Below are 13,532 nucleotides of genomic sequence, written 5' to 3' on the forward strand. Positions count from 1 at the left end.
ATATGCGGAGTAAGCTTGGAGTAAGAAGTAAGCCGTAAGAATTAACCAATCATAGACGATTATTTTTATAATAATCGACTACGATTGGCCAATTATTACGGCTTACTTCTTACTCCAAGCTTACTCCGCATATTGTAGACGACGCTTAAGGGACGTCTACATTGGAAGTAAGCAGTAAGAAGTAGGAAGTAAGAATAAGAAACTGACCAATCATAGTTGATTATTCTTCTCACATTCGACTGTGGTTGGTCAAATTCTTACTCTTACTTCCTACTTCTTGCTATTTACTTCCAATGTACGTCCTTTAAGGCATCGAGGACTACTACAATTTTTGCCGTGGTAATTTGAAAGAAATTCGAACATGTCTCAATTCAAACGCGTCTCAAGCTTCGAACATTGGTTGATATCAAACAAGCTAATGGTGCCACCGGAGTGGGAGCATATGTGCATATACGTCTATAAAGGTTTGAACTACTTCATGATGCTTAACAGTTACAAGGTCTTCTTGCTCTATTCTTACAGCATTGCTGAATTAAAAATGCCTTGTCTCTACGGTTCTTTAACCTTGGCGGAGAAAATATTTTACATGCACGGAAAAAAGGTATTTGGTTGAATTAACCAAATATCTGGTCGAATATGAACGATCCAGAAATTCCGATTGAAGTAACCTGAATTCTGTTTAAGTCAATCAAAAATCTTGTTAACATAAACAGAATTAGGGTTACTTCAATCGGAATTTCTGGATCGTTTATATTTGACCAGATATTTGATTAATTCAACCTTTTTTCCGTGGGATTGAACGTTTTCTTGAAGTTTTCTTTTAATGAGGTTGCCGGTCGTTGTCGCTCTTATAAATGTGTGTGTACATAGCTGTATAAATAGGGCATAATGGAGGATTCACACCGCGTCCGATGTCCGACGTACGACGTCCGATATCCAATAAGAAAACAGTCTTCTAATAGAGAATTCAATTCTCCATTGGAAAGCTGTTCTCCTATTGGATATCGGATGTTATACGTCGGACATCGGACGCGGTGTGAATCCTCCATTAAACTTCGGGCCCGAAAAACATTCCAAACTTAAAAAGAAATCGTGCGAATTTGACAGGTTGCGAGGAAATTAATGCTGCAATTCTAAACAGAATCGTAAGTCTCGTAATTTGTTCTCGTAAAATACATAAGAACTTATGAATAGATTTACAATTCTATGTGATATCATATATCATGCAATTACTCGTAAATATCTACGATTTTATATAATTTACGATATTTACAAGTGATCGTACGACATATGATATTACATAGAATTGTAAATCTACTCATAAGTTTTTACGAATTTTACGAGAACATTCGATTTTACGAGAGAATTCGATATGGTTTCCGGGTTATAAAAGTAACTTTTTATCGCTACTGTTACTCGAGAAATAACGAGCTACATGTTCCCAAGTAGCACAGCAGCGTCTGCAAAGCGTTCAGAAAGCGCTTTTGCAAGTGTCTTATTGCTATAAAAGCGCTATATAAGCGCTTTACAAGTGCTTTGTGCTACGTGAATTACCTTTTTCTACCAGAATTTTAAGTACCTATTTTTTTATAGAAATTTGGTAGAAACAGGTAATACGTAACTTGTAACGTTATTATTTCCCGAGTAATAATAGTGATGAAAAGTGGCTTTTATAATTATTTTTGTAATTTAATTTCTAAGCTTACTACGACACTATTGTCCAAGTTGTGTAAACTTACTCTATATGTAGAAAGCAATAATAAAAGTAACGATTATTTTTATTTGTTATTCGGAAAATGTAATTACGTGACTGTTATTAATGATTGTTAACCCAGAGCAGATATCACAATCTTTCATCTACATATATATATTTTTCTCAACGAACGATAATAACGTAACAATTTCCTGACGTCATTAATATGTCTTTTATATGTCATGGTATTTACTGGGTTATCATTTTACAATGAAGGCTGCAAAATTCACTGTCAATACTGAAAATCTACAGTATACGTAACATAAACTATATATTTTCAGTACTGCCAGTGAATATCGGAAAACAGCCTAAAGCCCATCGCACATGAAATCACATAACTGCATGTGCATAAGCTAATATTATATTTGTCGTACGATAAGATTTTCAAATACGTTGATTGGTTGACGAACAGGGAACTTAGAAATATTAGGTCCTCAATTTAATTCTCGGCTCCTACGTTTCATCGACTGCAGAACCTATTCGAATCAGAATTTTTTTCCGCCGTATAGTTATTTTAAAGCGCCATCTTTCAGCTTCAAAACAAGATATAATACACGAGCGTACTGTAAACATAACCTGAAAAATTAGTTGTAGACGCGATGTCGTTCGAAAAGCAACATTACCCTAGGTGGCGATGGATTATATCCGGGGCCAATTCATGATGGATGAAAAGCAACATTTGAGACACTACTTTCTTTTTGCGTTTCAACTAAAAAAAAATGCTGCGAAAGCTCAGGACATGATTTGTGCAGCTTTGGGAGGGAATACTATTTCGTACAATACTTGTAAGAAGTGGTTCTAGCAATTCCGAACTGGAAATTTTGACTTAAATAATGCAGAACGTCCGGGACAGCCAAAAAAGTGGAGGATGAAAATTTGGAAGCATTCCTGGAAGAAAATCCTTGTCATACATTACTCGGATAGGAACTCGGAGTAACACCGCTGGTCTGTTCTTTTCAGCTGCACTACTGAACTAGTGCAATAAGTTAAAGTGAGACAAATATATGTTTTCTCGCTCTAACTTATTGCATCAGTTCAGCAGTGCAGCTGAAAAGAACAGACCACACAAGTCATTTCTAAACGTTTACACAAGCTAGGGAAAATTCAAAAAGAGAATCGTTGGGTTCCCCATGAACTCACAACTAAGAATAAGAGTAGACGCTTTGATGTTATTGTGTCATTGCTCTCCAGATTCAAGAAAAAGAACTTTCTGCATAAGATTGTGACCTGTGACGAAAAATGGATCCTCTACGATAATCCGAAATAAAGACGCGAAAATCGTGGATTAATCCCATCCGGTAACCCATCAACCGCAAAACCAAATATCCACGCCAAAAATATGTTGCTGTGTATATGGTGGATCAGTTGGGCATCGTGCATTATTGGAGTATTGGAGTTGCTCCAACCTGGTCAGATCGTCATTACTGACCGTTATCAGCAGCAACTGATTCGTGTTAGTGACGCTCTGGAGGAAAAAAGGCCTTATACTGGCAAAGGAAGAAGGCAAGTCATTTTGCTTCAGGACAACGCACGGCCACATACAGCAAAAAAGACTGGAAACGATCACCGAATTGGGTTGGGAGATTTTATCGCACCCGATATATTCTACAGACTTGGCCCCTTCGGATTTTCATCTCTTCCGATCCCTGCAATATCACCTGGTTGATAGCCGCTTCACATCTCTTGAGAAAGTCGAAAAAAGCCTCAATGACTTTATCACATCAAAACCACCGTCTTTTTTTCGATCTGAGATTCGACAATTGCCTGAAAGGTGGCGAAAGTGTGTAGAAAGTGAGGGAGATTACTTCGAAGATTAAAGGTCCTTGCACAATGCCAGGCTACAGGCAATAGAAATAGGTATTAGCCAATAGGAATAGGGAATAGAAATAATTGAATATGAATAATTAGCGAATACTTGAGAAGTATTATTGATATTTACTTATATATATTAATATATATCAATGATATATATTATTACATATCAATGATACATTTCAAACATTGAAAATTCAAGCATTGTTCAAACATTGTTTCATTGATATATATATATAAGTAAATATCAATGATACTTCTCAAACATTCGCTGACTTGCCATAATAAACAGTCTTTTCGTTTTCTCCGTCGCGAAAAACACGTTACAAACAGGACACACTTCACCACACTTCACATATTTTCGATGTTGATAGGTTAGAATGTTTTCCGTTTTTGTTCCGTTCCGTAACAGTTCTGTGCCATGTGAAACCTACCTATCAAACAACAGAACGGAATAAAAACGGAATTACTCTGGCTGACCCCCACTATATCTCTTTTCCGGAACTGTTCCGTTAAGGCGCCGTCCCACGGAGCGGAAATTTTTAGCGGAACGGAACGTGCGGAGTTAGCACGACCAATCACAGCCGTTCCGCTTTTCTTCCGGCGCTTTTTCTATTTTCCTTGTGTCCCATGGAGCGGAATACGCGGAAGCGGATCACGCGGAATAATACAAAAAGTAGACTTTTTAATGTTATTTCTTAATGTTTTTTTAATAATTTTAATAATATTTTATACAAATGATATAATATATGATAAATTAGTAAAGAGTAAAATTAGTTTCTCAGTAAAATATTTTTTATGAAAATATGCAACTATTTTACGATTGGCTAAACATAATTCCGCTCCGCGTTTACCGCTTCATGGGACAGAAGGAACATCAGCGGAAAGTATATCAGCGGAATTGCGGTGATACATTATGTAGTATAATAAAGTGAGATCTGTTGTAATTAATGGATTATGGAGAATATATTATGTAATTTTTGTCGTCTGTGGCTGTTAATTAAAAATAGATATTCTATATTAAAACAGCAAATTATTCGCAAGAGAATGTTTATATTATATTTATTATATGTCAAAGAATGTGACAAAGAAAAATCTAAACGTCTTTTTTGGGTACGACCAATATTAGCTATATTATTTTCTGAGTTTTTGTTGTTGTAATCATTTTGTGGAACTGCAACAAAAAAAATTTATTAAAATAATGATAAATGAAACAAATTGCAATTGAAGTAAATCGCTAATAAATCATGTACTCATTCTTACTACATGGTTTTTATCAATGTGTAACAGATGGACCTCTTCATTATATATTTCAAAACATTTATGTAGCTTAATATTGGCATATGAACCACTTATTATGCAGCCGCAATAACCGCATTTTATTTTCTATAAACATATTCATATATTATACATAAATGTTTACTACAATTATCAAAATATTAATTATTATTACTTACGATCCCTCCACTCATCATTTCTGAACAAAATAATAAAGAATGTCACAAAAATATATATATAATAAATGTATAAGAAGCAAATGAGATATGTAAGATATGTTGAAATTATCCGTGACTATCTTTACCCTTTCCGCAAAATTTCAGCGGTAAGATTATAGCGAAACGGCACAAAAAAGAACGAGCGGCTGTGATTGGTCGTATTGGTTCGGCGTGTTCCGTTCCGCGGAGAATTTCCGCCCCATGGGACTTCGGCCTTATGGCTCCTGCACACAGGATGCGATAATGCTTGCCGCGCAGCGGAAGTCCACGTGATAGCCAATCAATATGTTGTTTTTCTGTAAGAGCTAGAAGGTTATTACGGAAAGTAGCATATTGATTGGCTGTCGCGCGACTTCCGCCGTGCGGCAAGCATTACCGCGTCCTGTGTGCAGGAGCCATAATGGGACACCGGCCTAATGGCTTCTGCTCAAGCGATCTAGCCAATTAACGTGCCGTTTTTCCATAAGAGCTAGAAATTTATTGGCTATCGCATTGGTCTTGTCGCGCGGCAAGCGATTTCGCATCCTGTGAGCAGGAGCCATAAAGCCAGCATTGAAAGAAAGAGAAAGAGAGAGAGAGAGAACATTTCCATATACCGTGCTGCCGTACGTGCCGTCTTTCAACGTTTGCGTTAGCTGTACATTAAACGGTCAAAATGGTATGTATTTTACATCCAAAAATTTTAAGATAATCATTAAATAAAACATACAATAATTGTGAAATTATTTATCAATAGCATGTGGTGAAGTGCATATCATATATATAAGTTAAAACTATTGAGAAGCATATTTCAAGAAATACATAACCTCGTTACACAGTTAAATGCCTGTAATATTTCTTAATGTTTTGATTACAGACAATAATAATAACTAAAAAACTATGAATTCAAATTTGCATTGATTGCTAAAGTTTACTGTATTTTGTAAACTGATTTGAGAAAATCTTGCTGGAATGTCAGTAAATAATTTAATATCACGTGTGTTTTACTTACAGACAGAGGGTGCAGCTACTATCAGAACAAGGAAGTTTATGACCAATCGGCTTCTATGCCGAAAACAAATGGTGAGTTCATCAATAATATTTATACTTATTAACTTATTGCTTGAGTGGTTACATATGATATCCTTTATAATATGTAAATTTATGTGCAAAATTTCTTGTAGGTCGTAGATGTTATTCATCCAGGCCAGTCATCGGTCAGGAAAACTGAGATTCGTGAAAAATTGGCAAAAATGTACAAAGTGACACCAGATGTCGTTTTTGTATTTGGTTTCCAAACCAACTTTGGAGGTAGCAAGTCCACTGGCTTTGCACTTATTTATGATACCTTGGACTATGCCAAGAAGTTTGAACCCAAATATAGGCTAGCAAGGCATGGTCTGTTTGAAAAACAAAAACAGACAAGGAAACAGCGCAAAGAGCGTAAAAATAGGATGAAGAAAGTGAGAGGCACCAAAAAGAGTAAAGTTGGTGCAGCGTCTAAAAAGGTAGGTGAACCAAAGTAAAATATATTTGTTACATAGATGTATCGTCACATTTCCCTTCTTTTATCTTTCTTAAATGTTAGTGCTGTAATTGGGTAAAAAAAAGTTATCTTTCATTATTGAATGCTTCTCAAAATTTATGCATGTTGAAATGATGATTTCTAAACAATGGGCTTTGGCTTTAATGTCTAAATTATTAGCTTGATCTGGTATACATTCTACTTGATATATGGGTATTGTTTTTATTCAAATAATTATAATATATTAAAGGAAATTTTTTTTTGCAATATTTTAAAAACACAAGAGTATCTTATTGCAGATATAATTTATTAATTTATAATAACTATTAATTTTAATTCTTTAATAATAAAATTATTTAATATTTAAACTTATTTAATTAATAATTGTTTAATAGAAGTTTAAAAAAAATTTATAATTTTTATTATGCATGCTATGGTGGTATACGCTTGTTATTCATATTCTAGGGAAGGAAGTAGACAAATGCTCATCATTTGCACTACAGACTTCTGAAGAGGCAGTATCTTATTTATGATGCTTATGGTCAGCATGCAAATCTCTAAGTTTCAGTATATTTTTGTTCTATATTAATTGTATGAACATGCTGTTAATTTATTGAGTGCTTTTATAACAGAGTATTATTTCACTTTATCTTTGGGGTTTGTTGCACTATTTACCATTATTAACTAATCACTAATTAATGATTCTAACATCTCATACTTGCTTAAGGGCCATTACACAATGGCAGACAATAGGTAATAGGAACAGGCAATAGCCAATAGGAATAGAAATAATTGACCAATCAGAATTTCTATTCTCTATTCCTATTGCCTGGCATTCTGCAAGGACCCTAAGATATTACATAAAGAAATACAGATTTGTCTATGACTAAGTGCATCAAAGACTGCACATCAAATACTTTTTGCCAAAATATCCAAAATATAGAATGTTCTGGAGTAATCCCTAGGCAGGATTTCATTAGTTATCTTGTATATACTTATTTACTTTTAATAACTTAAATTCAAAGTTTGACACGTTACCTAACATCAAAAATTCTAAATTGGCATAACAAATTTAAAATTAAAAACGGTTTATGTTGTGAAAATTCATTTTGAGATTTTAGATTAAACTTTAGATAAGTATATTCTAAATTTTTCAAAACATTTTTAAATATTGTATAAATTAAGACTGTTACAGGAGTTATGTGAAAATTGATAATTGAAAATTCAGATTTTATCAAATAATATAAAACAAACTATTATTAATAATTTTATTTCAAGATACATTTTGTGTGTTGAATGTGCATTTTGCATTAGTATAAAGTTAAAAGTGTAAAAGATTACTAATAATACTTAATATATATTAATTTGAAATTATATTATATGTTAATGAGCATTGTATATTTTGTATTCAATTATTGCTATTATTCAGAAGAATATAGTGCTTTAGTTAGTTAGTTGAAAGTATAAGTAATGTGTTTCTTTATCATGATAATCTATACAGTTTGTGTAGATCAATTTTAAAAGATTTTTGACGTGCATGCTGTACTCAGTTGATTTTAGTAAGAGTTATTCTATTCATCTAAACAAAACAACTCTTTTTTTTTTTATTTCAGTAATACCATAAACTTTTATGAAGATCAGAGGTCTCCCGACATCCACGTAAAACTTATTGTAATTAATGATATTTTTATTGTAATTATAATAAATTTTACGTAATAAAGGCGTATTCTTTTTTATATAAACCTCCATTATATAAACCTCCATTTGTTACATTTAATCATTCGATATCTCTTGGAAGCATCAAAACAAATGTTAATTTAATTACAAAACATATGTTTATGATAAATACAGTAAGCTTACACAATTTGATTTTTTTCGCTTGATCACTTACTCTTCCAATATCTTTATAGCGTTTTGACGAAATTTTTGTTTCTACTGAACTGCATGGTGCATCTATCATTGACTTATTTTAGAGTTAATTCGCTCATTTATCTATCCTACGATCCAATCTCAATCACATTATAACCTCGACGGAAGATGGACGATTTTTCGGTCTTTTCGTAGATTTCTCGATGGTCTCGTTGTCCTCTATTCGTTTACTATATACAGGTTGAGCTAAGTCAAATGGCGTTGTAGGTGATTCGGTTGTAGTTACTTCTTCAGACATTACTATCATGGTCGATTCGCTGGCGATTATAGTAGACTCGGTAGGAGTCAAAATCGGCTCGGTCGAGAACGTTGCACTCGACCCTGATTCGTCGTTGATGGCGATCGATTCGGTAGACGGTGTGGTAGTTGGTTCAGCGGACATCAAGATTGGCTCGGTGGGTGTTACAATCGATTCCGTGGTTGAGGCACTCGATTCGCCATTTATTACTGTGGATTCGTTGGAAGTTACAATTTCTTCGGTTGACGTTATTGTTGGCTCAGTGGGTGTTATAATCGATTCCGTGGTTGAGGCACTCGATTCGTCATTTATTACGGTGGATTCGTTGGAAGTAGGAATTTCTTCGGTTGACGTTACTGTTGGCTCCGTGAAAGCTGTCGTGGCTACTTGGGTGACAAGTGGAGTCGATTGGACTGGAGTTGCCGTGGACTCCGCGATGGGTACGGTTGTGCCGGCGGTGGTAGTAGTTAGGACTGATGATTGTTCAGTCTGGGTAGTAGCCGTCGTACTTGCTTCGTCGAAGGGTCGAAGAGTTGTCGCCCTTCGGACTGTGGTGAATTCGGTTCTCGGCGTGACAGTCGTTGGAAGTTCTGGATTTCCGAATCCGAATATGTTGGTCCAATCAAAGTTCGGAAACGAGGGTAACGTCGGCATCCAAGATTTGAAGTCCCACTCATCCGTATCGCATTCCGAGCAGAATTTCTCCCCTGCAATTTTTCGAATAATGTACCAGTTACCTAAGTGGATGTCCCAATCTTGTTTTGGGTCGAAGGTTATGTTAGCTATTGCCAATGAAAAAAAAAAGATTACAATAAGAACATTAAAATGGACCTGTATCTAAAGGAAACAGACAAAATAAAGGAGAAATTATATCAGGAGAATGTGAGGATGTCGAAGTCTTCAGGAAGATTACTACTGTCACGCTAATTGTATCCCTCGCGAGTAAGATTCACAAGTGACGCATCATGTAAATCATCGAAGTCGCGATATTTCAATTATGTTCCGTAGCGAAGCATAAACACACAATTTAACGTTCGCAGCGCGAGCCCCAAGCCGCGGTGATGAGAGTTTAAAGGGGAAATACTGATTTAAAGGGGAAATCTGACCCGCCAAGAAAACTCCGTTTTTTGCATTATTGCGCGTTACGCTTACACAAATCCGTGAAGAAGGTTGGATAACCCTCTATGCGTTTCTCCAAAGCCTTATCGATATCCAGGATATCCTGTGGTGTGAAACTCGGAGTCGACATCTCCTCGTCGCCAAACCACTCCTGCCATTTCCCCATAAATCGGTCCTTCATCATCCTGAACCATTCTCGTACCGACTCTCCGAAGCCAACCGATCGATGTCTACTGGGAGGACCCGCACCATCTAGGGCGAGTCTTGAGATTATTATGAGTAAAACGTCGATAACGCACAGAGAGTAACAAAGCGCACTAATTAACTAGCAAAGTGGTTATTTCAGTTCAACATTGTTCCATCTCTTTTGTTTGATCTAAGCTGACGTGACCCGTAACCGGATTGTTGCATATTAGTTATGAATCTCACTGAAGTCGAGCGGCATCAGCATATCCCAAGTGTGTTGACCTTTATTGCGAGCTATCAAGTTAATTCTAACGAAACAATGTCGGTCCATTAAACTCAATAAAACGTTCCGCTGTTATTTAATACTAGACATATCACTATATCCCTTTAATCCCTTCAACGAACAATAATTTTTCAACAGTTAAATCGCAATGCGACACTCGTAGCAGAAAAAGACGCGCAAACACCCATTAAACGAATGTCAGGGTCCGGTTGAAATTAACATGCAATTGTGATTGAAGGACAGACGCAGGTTTACCTAAGTCTGAGAACCAATCTGAGAACCAATCTACATAAGAAACTTTCCAAACAACGCAAATATCTAAAGTACGTCTTAACCCTTACAGTCCGTACGGGTTTTTTGGGCAATTTTTACTTGTCTTGGGATTAAAAATTTGTATATATATCAAACGCGCACGCGTATCTCTTAAAAATTTATGCTGTCAATTGTATTGTGCTTACACGCTTACTGACACCTGTTGGTTCAGTAGATGCCATTGAGTGTGTAATCGTATGTATCATAAAATAACGGTGTAACGACACATACCGAACCAACAGTTGCGGGCAAGTGTGTACAAAATAGCTCTGAAAAACTGAAACAAGTGATCCAACTTCAAAATCAGTTTTCACGACCCTGAAGAATCTTGTTCTAGACGCACGTATGGCTCACGATTCCAATTTCTATTTTCTTATAGTAGTGTTATGCATAACGTTACTTCAGTTTGAGAATTAATGAGATATATTTAGCAATCATGCGTCCAGAGGATATGTTGTCTTCATTGAGTCCTTCAATTCTTCTTTTCCCTTTCCCCAAGACACATACGCGTATATACACTCGCATGATCATTAACTTAAGTTTAAAGTAATTGTCCACGCTGAACGAAAGCACCTCTATTGAAGATCGGTGTCGGCGTGGCAAGTTGGCAAGTCAAGAACAACAACAGCAGCAGCGGTACACCGCATAGTGGTCGCATTTTGCAACTGGACAAACGCTGCTCTGCGTGCAGCTTTATATGTCCTCCGGCGGAAGTACATGATGGCATGACGATAGTCATCGTTAGTGCCACAATTTTATCTGGAATTGAGCTATATGGAATCGCGCAAGCTAATATCGTTGTTAACCAACCTGCAGACCTTGTTTGCGTTCCGATTCCTGATCAGATCTTTCGATGGCCTCCATGAAGTCCACTGCTCGGACTGTTTAACTTAACACCGAGGGAACTCGATATTATAGGCATAAAGCGCTGATGCCAGCAAGATGCACGATCGGTCGATTGTTCCGCGAACCCAAAGCCATGTTCAACTATATCGTGGTATCACGCTATTGTGCTGCGAGTTACGTATGAACAAATTACATACGGCCGTTTTATGCCGTCGTTATTCATTTGGGTTGGCGAATCCGGCAATCTCGCACCAGCTATCAATTCGTTGCAATCGCTATGCTGTTGATTCACAGTTTAGACTAATTTACCGTATATTACGTTTCGGACATCCAAATATGATGTGTCATTGTGCTGATTTGAAAAATTTATCGCTGATAGAACAAACTGGGAAGTGACACGCATAGTCGAATATTTCGCGATTGAAACGAGGTAACGGTGCATGCGCATCGTCCTTTTATTGAATATACTCCCGTCTTGCGTCCTGAGACACAAGTCGGGTTTTATTATAATTGTTGATTGTTCACAGGTAAGTGTTAATATACACAAAAAGCGTGTTACACATATTAAGTTTGACGCTCTCGAAAAGCTGAAGTTTGTTTTTCTTGCGTATTTTGTGTCCACTTCTGTTAAAGGCTTGCAAAAGTCCGTCGGATTGTTCTTTATTGAAAATAATCACATGGAACATCACATGCCATGTTCAGAGTATCTGTTATCGTAATCGTTTTCCGTCACGTTTCAAGTAATCTTCTAATTCTGCGTTTGAATGACTCATCTTTTATGCCAATGAAATCATTAACAATTCGACGAACTTTTGAAAGCTCCTAATAAAAGGAGATCAGATGCTTGTTTCTCCACGAACGTTGAAGTGGAGGTATCAGTGGCGTCATGGACCAGACGAAAACTGCGAAAATTTTTTATTAAAGTAGTACGAAAATCCGTTTTGCAGTGAGAAAAATGTATCAAACTGGTCACGTTGAAGAACGAATGTACCACTTAATAGTCGACGAATTATAATACGTTTTTATTATTTTGTCAATCCAGGATGACGTATGGAAAATATAGACATTGTGATAATAGCTCAACTAAATATCAACCCTCGAGTTGAGAAGTTGAGATAAACTCCAGCTTGTTTTACATACTTTTGTACTTCCTCGTTTTTATTATTTTCCGAATATTCGGTCGAATATATTTTCATTGGATCTACCTTCGCAAATTTTTTATGACATTAACCTTCAGAAAGAAAGGTAGAGTGATGAAACGCAAAGAGGGTCTTATAGACCCCAACGTACTACTCTTTTAAGAAAGTGTGTTTTGGTTGAAGAAAAAAAAGGAAATAAAAAAGCGTATGTAAAATAAACTGGAGTTTATCTCAACTTCTCCACTCGAAGGTTGATATTTAGTTGAGCTTTTGTCGCAATATCTACATTTTCCATACGTAATCCTGGATCGATAATGTGGAATGGCTGCTGAACATCAATATGAAGCTTAGTGATTAGCTTGCGAATACATCTACTGGATACTGTCAATTAGTCAGAAAATTTCGTAATGAAGACTAACGATTGTCATTGTTTAGCAGATAAAAAACAAGCATTTCACTTTTTAATTGGATCAGTTTTGCGTTTGTCTTACAGATTACAATAAACTGCAGTGTATCGTTTTTTAGTATTATATTTTTAAATCTCCTTCACAAGAGGTAAACCAGAAGAGTCAACAAAATTTCACCTTCAACACAAAAGAATATGTGTAGTAGGAAAAATACACATATTCTAAAAGACATATTTTGTGATTCCTTTTTTATTCGTTCTCTCTCTCTCTCTCTCTCTCTCTTTCTTTCTCGCCGTAAATACATAAATATAATACACGATTAACATGATTCTTGAACCAACTTGATCTGGTCTCCGCTAAATTATCAGCCAGCTTGCCCAATTCTTCCGAAAAGCGAACTTGCACACGCCGAGCCATGTGCAGAACGAAGCCAGTTGAAACCTGCTTGCATACTCGCTTGTTCTGTGCCATACTTCCATGTGATTTTGCTCAGTGTAGCCAGGGCCAT

At 36.1% G+C, this 13,532-nt stretch overlaps 3 protein-coding genes and 1 pseudogene across 5 annotated transcripts in view; 2 read left to right on the forward strand and 2 right to left on the reverse strand.

Annotated features, from left to right (window-relative positions):
* Positions 1 to 665, forward strand: part of LOC116841908 — a 3,596-nt pseudogene extending 2,931 nt beyond the window's left edge.
* The window catches only part of LOC116841975 (spermidine synthase), a 12,962-nt gene extending 8,960 nt beyond the window's left edge, over positions 1 to 4,002 (reverse strand). Inside the window, exon 1 of the mRNA XM_032810577.1 lies at positions 3,846 to 4,002. The gene's annotated coding sequence lies outside the window, so the exon portion shown is untranslated. The remainder of the gene's footprint in view (positions 1 to 3,845) is intronic.
* A 1,567-nt stretch (positions 4,003 to 5,569) lies between these two features.
* LOC116841842 (40S ribosomal protein S24) lies at positions 5,570 to 8,301 on the forward strand. 2 transcript variants are annotated; one of them, XR_004377627.1, is made up of 5 exons: positions 5,570 to 5,719; positions 6,055 to 6,123; positions 6,225 to 6,548; positions 7,031 to 7,106; positions 8,179 to 8,301. XR_004377627.1 is itself a non-coding variant. In XM_032810257.1 (4 exons), the coding sequence occupies exons 1-4, from the start codon at positions 5,717 to 5,719 to the stop codon at positions 8,179 to 8,181; spliced, it is 399 nt and encodes a 132-aa protein (XP_032666148.1). In that variant the 5' UTR covers positions 5,572 to 5,716; the 3' UTR covers positions 8,182 to 8,301. The 2 variants fall into 2 exon arrangements, 1 of the variants encoding a protein (XP_032666148.1); XM_032810257.1 differs by lacking the exon at positions 7,031 to 7,106 and having other exon boundaries at positions 5,572 to 5,719.
* Positions 8,302 to 8,318: 17 nt separating this feature from the next.
* LOC116841837 (zonadhesin-like) lies at positions 8,319 to 13,532 on the reverse strand. 2 transcript variants are annotated; one of them, XM_032810251.1, is made up of 4 exons: positions 11,451 to 11,511; positions 11,206 to 11,391; positions 9,885 to 10,103; positions 8,319 to 9,439 (listed from the first exon to the last, which is right to left on the reverse strand). In XM_032810251.1, exons 1-4 carry the CDS (start codon positions 11,494 to 11,496, stop codon positions 8,580 to 8,582), a joined length of 1,311 nt encoding a protein of 436 aa, XP_032666142.1. In that variant the 5' UTR covers positions 11,497 to 11,511; the 3' UTR covers positions 8,319 to 8,579. The 2 variants fall into 2 exon arrangements, with proteins under 2 accessions (XP_032666142.1, XP_032666143.1); XM_032810252.1 differs by lacking the exons at positions 11,206 to 11,391; positions 11,451 to 11,511 and adding an exon at positions 13,366 to 13,532.

The sequence above is a fragment of the Odontomachus brunneus genome, unplaced genomic scaffold (genome assembly GCF_010583005.1).
Source record: "Odontomachus brunneus isolate Ranch 3 - 2012 unplaced genomic scaffold, Obru_v1 Obru_scaffold_019, whole genome shotgun sequence".
In the NCBI taxonomy this organism is placed as follows: Eukaryota; Metazoa; Arthropoda; class Insecta; order Hymenoptera; family Formicidae; genus Odontomachus; species Odontomachus brunneus.

Bases quoted from the DNA above. Each gene is read 5' to 3' on its own strand.
- LOC116841837 (XM_032810251.1), bottom strand. From the start codon at position 11,496: ATGGAGGCCATCGAAAGATCTGATCAGGAATCGGAACGCAAACAAG. The intron at 11,392-11,450 runs GTCTGCAGGTTG...GCTCAATTCCAG, and splicing joins GGAATCGGAACGCAAACAAG to ATAAAATTGTGGCACTAACG. The intron at 10,104-11,205 runs GTGCTTTCGTTC...GACTCGCCCTAG, and splicing joins GACACCGATCTTCAATAGAG to ATGGTGCGGGTCCTCCCAGT.
- LOC116841842 (XM_032810257.1), top strand. The intron at 6,124-6,224 runs GTGAGTTCATCA...AATTTCTTGTAG, and splicing joins TTCTATGCCGAAAACAAATG to GTCGTAGATGTTATTCATCC.